This window comes from Hyposmocoma kahamanoa, unplaced genomic scaffold (assembly GCF_003589595.1).
Source record: "Hyposmocoma kahamanoa isolate Upper Pololo Valley unplaced genomic scaffold, ASM358959v1 62, whole genome shotgun sequence".
NCBI lineage: Eukaryota > Metazoa > Arthropoda > Insecta > Lepidoptera > Cosmopterigidae > Hyposmocoma > Hyposmocoma kahamanoa.
The window spans coordinates 3,322,814-3,331,714 of NW_020653850.1; the positions used below are offsets into that span (position 1 = coordinate 3,322,814).

Genomic DNA, 8,901 nt, shown 5'->3' on the forward strand with positions numbered 1-8,901 from the left:
GTGTTGTACTATGTGAACAACTTCATTTAAATATACAAGCCACGACACTTTAAACTACACGACTATCTGTCCTCACGGCATAATGCGAAATTCCCGATAACACCAATTCGAGAGATAAACTTTTCTAAATAGATTCTAGCCTGGGTGTTCTGGCAAGTGCCCCAGAGTGATTTCCGTTACTTTAGTACTCATAATACAGGGGAATCCCTAGTTTAAGACCAGGCAATTGTTGCGATCGTCTGACTCATATTATTATATGCGTGATTGAGGTCTGATAATGAGTAAAAAGGTAATGAATAAAGAGGAGGATAATGTAAATTATGTTAAGATGAATAGTTTTCATGAAAAATACAAAAAACAAACAAACTGGGTATTCTTAACAGTGATCTTCACAACGTATAGGCCTCAATGTATAGGCCTCTGTAATAAGATAGCCGAAAATTTTATGTACGTGATGACAAAAATACATTGTATTTGCCCGTTTAGCTCGTCCAGGTTTTTTCCATCTATATTTCGAATGAATATTATAGACGATAAATGTGAACAAATATTTATTTACAAGGAACAACCCATAAAGTTTCTTACCTATCCTTCTCAGAGGAATCCACCAGTAAATGAGATTAGGTTGTAGTGTCTAATCAATATGACAAGGACGTCTGTCCTCATGTTTGTTTCTTTAGAACTCTAAGGCTACAAATTCGCAACGGCGCGTGATGCGACAAGACTGGACAAGATTTTTCTTATTACAACAATTTTTTGAAATAAAATAAAATGAAGATGTAAAATAAAATTTACATTTCACGATAAATGTACTTGATATTTTATTTTGTACTTCTCTTTTCACCTTTCGTTGCGAACTAATTGTTTTTTATAATAATTGTTTTATTGTTCTTGTTACGTATTGATTGTCAGTGAATGTGTGTCGTGAATTATATATTTTTGCTATCGTTTCTTCGATATTTGTGCTCATTTCTGTCGCCTTCTTCACTCCATTCTCATATAGTCCACTTGACAAATCATAGTGCATAAACTGTTTGTACCTTGAGTCTATAGTACCTAAAATGGCTTTGGTGGTTCTGCATAACAGTTAAAGTGTTGAAACAATCACTTTTGAAAAAATATATAGTAAAATTGATTACTATACGGTGTAAAAACACGATTTCTAAAAATTTTCATGGTACAAAAATAACACAAACTTACCTCGAAATTTTACAAGAATACCGCTGTATTTAATACCAATGACTTTTTTTATATTAACTGAACTAAATAGAACGAGTTTTACACGAGGAGAAAGTTTTCGCGCGGCCGCCGCATGGCGACCTCCCAGTTACCACACTTTCATGTACATTAATGGCGGATCTGAATTCTATTTACTTGGCAACAACATTTAAATTCCTCTGAACTACAACCGCGCGGGCCGCCGCGTAGACCAAATTCAAGCCAGTCTCGCCCGCGTGCCCGGGACGTTCATTTAAGTTAAAACGTAGAAGCTAAATCATAGAGCGTATTTTGCCATGGCAGTTAGACGCACACGGTCGCTGCGCAGGGGCGAAGCGGATCCGCTCGGCGACCGCGCGGGGTGAGGCGATGAAATTCGTGTTGAATAAATGCGCCCATAGACTATACGATATATACCTTTTTCAAATGGCCTTAATTTTGTTGGTAAAAAAATTAATTCTGAAATAAAGCCGACCGAATGTAGTATCTATCGGCTCCGAACAAAAACTATACAAGTAGCCAAATGGACATATCTAGGTGATTTGAATATTACATTACATATTGATTTGAACTTGTGATATCGCAGCTTAATAACCCATAGTGTATTTGCTTAAGCCTACGAGCTCTAATTAGGATTATCAACAAGTATTATCTAGACCTTCATTAAGACTTGACCTCACAAAGGAACCTCTTTCTACATAGCACAAAGGGACCACTCTGTATAACGGTACTTAACACAAAGGCCCGTCTGAAACATATTATATGTATATACATATGTTTCAGACGGGATACATTATATGTATTCATATTTAAGCAACCTTATAGTATATTATATTAGATCATATATTTCACCAATACATGGGATTATGTAGCCATTTTAACCAGAAAATAGGAAGTCAAAAATATAACACACAATTGTTACATTTTACATTTTATGTTATGAAATAAAAAATCATTAATAAGGTAGTAGCATTGACTAACTAACAATTCAATTTCATTTTAATAATTTTAATAAGTTGTCTACTATTTAATTCTTTAACAGCATCCGGTACATAAATAATTTGGATGCTAATACGAACATCGTTCTACTGTAAAATTCCAAATTATAGCGTTAATTTGGCCGTATTTCTATTTGATTCCTTGTATTTCTAGGATTTCTAGTTTTGACTATATTAAAGTTACCTAGGTTTTGTTTCACATAAGCATAGGCCTCGTAAATATACATCGGTAGTATGGTTAATGTCTTTATCTACACACAAATCATAAACCCTCTATGATGTGTTCAAAAACCGCAAATTATGACCAGCATAAAGATAAACTGTTTTGTTAGAACAAATTTTGTTATCTGTGAAAATTTTGTTATTGCATCATTATAACATCGAATTCGATGTTATTATGACATTCAAATTTCGAACATCTCTGAAGAACAAAACAATTTGATTCGACCTCAATTCTAATATCAGTCGAGATGAAGTTTTATTCAAAATGAAATGTCAATAGCAAACAATTTTGACAAATGTCACACGTTACTTGACATCGAACGATATGATAGTTGGGGCCGACTCTAGTTTGTCTATGAATTAAATAAAAAGTACGGTTGTGTGAAGTTTTTATTTGCCGCCATTTCGCCTGTCGTAACATGCGGTTCCTTAACACATCACAGAGAGCTTGTAATATGTGAGTAGATAAAATAATCAGGCATTGCAACACTCGTGAGATGTTGAAACCCACACCCGTATTTTAATGCCTTTTAATGTAGCAGTCACATAAACTACCATTTCTTTTTTAATATAGTTTTCAATTAAGTAACTTTATAATTAAGGGTGCCATGTGTAATTACTGTACAGTGTAGCTCGTATGCTAGTAAACACTTGGCCGGGTACGCCGCACTGCGTTCCCCGTTCAATTTGGGAGCGGAATAAATTCAGCTGTCGAAATATTGTCCCGTTGTTGCTTTGTTGAATTGAATGTTTCGTTTGTGTTTGTTTTACGAATTTGCTATTCATTTTGGTCCCTTTTGTTTCCGTTAATTATTTTGACGTCACCTCATATCGTTGCTTTTCAAGAATACACAAGCCAAAGTTCATATTTTACGTGCTGTACAACTTTTTTGTAGCAATAGAGCTCTTTTTGAAAGAGTGCATTACTGCGTTTCGGTTTTTTTATGTTTTATTTATTAATTTTCATCAGGCAACATGTCCCATATAATATATACCTTAAGCACTAATATACATATAATACAATATAAAAAAAGTAATCTACACGAAGTGCACTTGTCGACGTCGTGTGGCGCATTCTGGTGTCAGGTACCCTGCCTCGGTATATGACACCCTTCGGCTAAAACTCCTTCATGATTTCACGGAACGCTTCCGCGTCCACCTCAGTGCGGCCTGAACATAAGGTTGCTGGTGAAATTACAGGCACATAGGACTTGTCAACTTATGTCACAATATGACGGGCGCAATTATAGTGCCACTCAGAGTCCCGAGTGTAAATTTATAATCAATTAAACTTAATAATATGTTTATAAGGTTTAAATTAAAATCTTAACGCAAACGCGATAGTTAGTTTACATATTTGAAAGCTTATACTAAGGCCTCCAGATCTTTGTGATTTAAGTTATGGACATACATCGCTTACCACTAGGCGCACCGTCCTCCTGTCATACCGTCACCTGGTATCATAAAAAAACTGTTCAGATTATGCAAAAATTTATTGTTAAGAAGACACCTAGCTTTTTACTGGTTAAAACAATCATGCGGCAACATTGGCGCAGCCTACGATTGCTCGGCTTTGGACGCCAGGTGCGACTTAGCGTTTTTAAAGCAATTCCATTTGAGTTCCAATTGAATTAGGTGTTTTTGAGATAGGCCATTATTTTGGTTAGACATAGATATAGGGCTTTAGGTTAGTCTATGACTATGAATTTGTGCCTAAAATTGTACAATAAAATTTTAAAGACTACTTCACTCATTTTAACCGCGCCGGTTTGCAGAAATAACGCTATTTGCTGAATTCGCAAAGTCTCCTATTGAAAAACAGTTTCGAAAGTTGTAACTTGTGATGGTGTACCGTCACATTCAAAACCGAATACTTTCGGAAACCGCGTTACCCGCTCCCTGCAACGGAATTTAATAACGTATTAATTTATATGGAAATATGGTATTTCCTAAATTTAATATCATGTAAATTTGATATCTGTATCAATTTGATCCATATTTTCGGGAAATTCAAATTGCATTTCATATTTATACTTATAAAAAGATGGTACATTACGATATTTCCTGACATAGTTCGGAGTGTACTTGTTTAGTGGCATAATTGACGTAAGCAAGGTGACATTAAAGATATTTAAAAAGAGAGACTTAAAACATTAGCCCTTGCACAGCCACTCTATCGCGTGTGATCAGGGGGCCTACCACAACCTCTTAAAACAATATTACTTTAACCTTACATTGACTTTTCGTACCATGACGCGCTTAGAGTAAGTAAATTATAATGTTAAAACTATGATGTTTTATTGGCAACTTCGTGACTATTTATATTCACTCAGTCATAGTACGTATGACGCGACTTTTGTTCTTATGTCAAATTTAGCAAAAAAAATAGTTGCTCGGACACAGTGGAACACCATATTATTTTCGAATTTATTGTCTAAGTATTGATTTGTAACGATTAAGATTTATGTTGAACTTATTTACTTACATAAATCTCTTCAATATTTTGTTTATTTTTTTATTTAAAAGTTTTTTTTATTTTTATTTAATAGTACATCGGAAATATCCTCTCGTTAAATAAAAATTCGGGATGTTTATTCCGTGAAATTATAACAGCGACATCTATATGCTCCTTGGCGACACTAACAGTTGACACTAGACTATAATTCCGACTTCAGAACGTAACTATCAAGACCCAGCTTGTTTTATTTATTTTTCTTCATGAATAATTGAAAACAACGTGATTTTAATAGATTTTATTATTACATACTTTTTTTAACAGTTAATTTTCTCTGAATGTAAAAACATTAAGTACTTAAACATTATACTACGATAAGACGATTCGCTTAGCTTACCACAAGGCGCCCGATCTTGTTCGTCCCGTCACTTCATATAAAAAAAAAATACTGTCTTACCATTGACTTACAAATAAATAGACGACGGGTCTAATACAAAAACCACGAAAAAAATGTCACAAGTCAACCTATTTAAACGTAGTGACATGTAAAGGAATATGAGAAAGCTAAAACGTTGAATTTAAATTGTAATGTCATCGCAGTACTGTCTAATTTTGCTTGCTTTGCTGTCAGTCGAACAAACGAAGACTAAAGCGTGAATGACGCTCTGTATACGATTTTAACGCCCTATAAGTTCGGACACTTTTTAGCGCGGACCCGACGTCTATATAATTGTAAGTCAATGTGTCTTACTCTCTCATCTGATTAGCAAGTTATACGTCACAAAACTGGGCACGGGTCTATCCCATGACGAAATTTTTATAATTGCAATTACAGATTGCGAACGGTGCAAGTTTTTTCCATTTTAGGTAGACAGTCACGAATGAATCTTTGAAATTAAACTCATAGGTACAACCCGCCATTGGAAATCGAAACGTACCTACATCTCTTAATAAGAAGCAACTATTTCCCCATTACGCTACCACAGCAGAGTACTTCTCCTTTGTTATTAGAAAGAATGTGGTAGAGTTGAAATGCAGATCCCCTGTTTTCCCCCGAGAGGTTACTAGGGTAATTCAAGTATAAATAAGCAACGTATTTGTATTTGATTTTATTCATAAATTCTCGAGTAAGAGATATGTTTGGTTTGATCTTGGAATTAGATTTTTGAGATGAGCTTTTGAATTATTATTCAAGATTAAGACGTGGGGCACGTAAACCCCTGTTCGTATGTGCGGGTAACTGAGTGGGGGTAATTTTGGGGTTATTGAATAACGAAATCGGTCGTGTTTTAGCTTCGGCAATGTTATAATATAACATTTAGATACATACAATGGAAATGTTTACTTTCGTCATTTTCTTTAAAAATAAAATGGCGAAGGAATTAATCCCTTAACTTACTGGCCGTTTGTTCGATTATCAGCAACAGCATTAATACACTAAAATTAATTAATATAATATATATAAAATTTAATATAATATAATATTTTATATATAAAATTTAATACATGAAAAAATTATAATTCATAAACTTAATTTACTTAATTTAGCTCGCAAGTTTTCTGACAATCGCTTCTAGATTGAAAATATATTGTCACCTACCTAAATAAATGTTATTTTAAATCTAATATATGACATGGGGATTTGATGTAAAATTACTATCTAAATGTTTATATCTAATTTTGCCCGTCTCTTTTTAACCGACTTCAAAAAAAAGAAAGAGGATCTCAAATCGACTGTATGTTTTTATTGTATGTATGTTTTTATTGTATGTATGTTACGCGATAACTCCGGTTTGTGAACCGATTTTGATAATGTTTTTTGTGGCATAGAGGGTACCCCAGTATTAGTTTCATTTAAATTTGAAAAAAAGATTCCACCTCTAAGGGTGGCGAACTAGGAGATGAATCCGGTTTCGCACACTTTACGGTAACCGATTTGAATAAAACTTGGCAAATTATATAACTTTTGGCGGTCGGTTTTTTAGTACTGTTTACTGAGATTACGTTATTTCGAGGAATAGTGCACTTTTTCAGGGCAAAGTTTTTCCTTTACCTTAAAACCAGTGGTCGCTTAGTTCTCTTATTAAACTCTGCCATTCTTTTTATTCCAGACGAAGTGGACGTGATAGGCTACACGTCGAATCAGAGCGACAGCGAGTCGCTTGTGTCTGGACACAGCGCTGACAGCGGTGTGGGCGGCGGCGTCGGCCGGCGGCGTGGCGCGCGATCGCCCGTGCAGTCCGCGCCCCACGCGTCCCGCCGCCGCGCCCCTGCGCCCGCGCAGAGCAAATATGCGTGCGAACGCCCGCGCCGCGCCCAGCGCTCCACGAGGGTTTAGGTAAGTATTTTTTATAATACAAGGGGATACAAATGGAAGATAGAACCTCTGAGGCCTACCCACTAAAAACCTGTGTATGCACTCTCACCCACCGTTGCTGGCTCGTGGGAACCCGTTAAAACTCGGTGATCCGATGGGTCCGACCTACATACGACTATAACATTATAAAACGCTTCATTTTGAAATACTACCAATCATTTAGTACCGACAGTTCCTTATTTTCAGAATCATCCACTAGAGATTTCTATTGTTTTACTTCACGCATATATTTTTCTCGTTTTCAGGTGGTAGGTGCGCGGCGCGCGGAGCGGCTGCGGCGTCGGCCCTCGCGCAAACAATTGTAGAACATTTTGTTGATACATTTACTAAGGCGTCTGTTGTTTCTGTGACTGAACTATGACCACGCGCCACCTTCACCCGCCGGCACCCTCATTCGTACCTCAACGACAACAATGGTGTCATATTTTCTCACCAGCGGCGTTCCTGTGCCAGTCTGAGATGTTGAGGTTGCTGGCTATGTGATCCAGCATCACCCACTAGTGAACACCCGCCGGCACTCAGAGGCGGCCGCCCGCGCTCGCCACCCTACGCGACCCTTTCACCGCTTCCTCACGCCTACTACGAACCATCACCGAGTACAAAATTGCCAAATACTTATTCATTTCTCTTCACGTTAATTTATCATGCGTTTCTCATTCCGAATGTAGACCCGGTGCGTGTCCATTCTTTGTGCCGGTGACGTGAAATTCCACGTGTTTCAACCATTTCTACTTGTAGGCAAGCTCTAACATCATAAGTTTCGTTTTCAGGGGCTTTGCCTCTCGTGAATTGAATTTTCGTCTATGCACTATCTAAAGTCTTATTTTTCTATTGTATTACTGACTTTTCTATCGAAATTACTCGTAACTATCATCTATTTGGACAACTTCAAAATTCTCTAGGTACTTATCGTTGTTGATTTCCATGAAAACAAAAAAAAAAGATGCTATATGTCGTAGCGAATGCTGTATAGATAAATATCAATTTTATATTTTGTATATAATTATTTTTCTTGTATAAATTAATCAAATAGTCCTAGATCTGTGGATTAGGCGGTCATAAATGCATATTATTTACATATTATTTTTCGGGTTCACACAAAAAGAAACCCACCAAAAAAATGTTTTTAGTAAGTATCAACATGGACCAGTAAGTCAAGAGGACCGCTACTTGCGATACAAGACAGCGTAGTCGGACATTTAGGGTCGTATTCCAAAACTCTACTCAATGCTCAAGGCAGGACTTGAGTATTGCAGTGAGCACTGAAAATCATACACAAGTCCTTGCCATTAGGGTCGTATTTCCAGTGCTTGTGTTTCCAGTGCAATCCTGACTTGAGCATTGAGTAGAGTTCTAGAATACGACCCTTAGATAGCTATTTTTGTGACTAATTTGTTTTACCTTGACAAGCTGCAACTTATCAAAGCTTAAGAAAATTATAGGGGTGAGGCCAGACGAGTGTAATTATGTGAGTTGAGAGTTGAGTTTTTTGAGTTGCGCAGTTTGCGCTCGACCGAAATTCGGTTGGAGCGCCAGACGAACGCATTTTATTCAGTTGCTTTTTAAGCGTTTTCTACCAAAGTGACCCCTTCCGTCACCCCTACCTCCACCCGCGCCAGCCCGTCACACGA

At 36.7% G+C, this 8,901-nt stretch overlaps 1 protein-coding gene across 2 annotated transcripts in view; it reads left to right on the top strand.

Moving 5' to 3' along the window:
* LOC113229444 (max dimerization protein 1-like) overlaps positions 1-7,703 on the top strand; it is a 578,146-nt gene extending 570,443 nt beyond the window's left edge. For both annotated transcript variants that reach the window (XM_026463034.1, XM_026463032.1), the window contains exons 6-7: positions 7,005-7,231; positions 7,516-7,703. In XM_026463034.1, coding sequence (XP_026318819.1) covers positions 7,005-7,231 — 227 coding nt within the window. In that variant the 3' untranslated portion in view covers positions 7,516-7,703. The remainder of the gene's footprint in view (positions 1-7,004; positions 7,232-7,515) is intronic.
* The last annotated feature ends 1,198 nt before the right edge of the window (positions 7,704-8,901 follow it).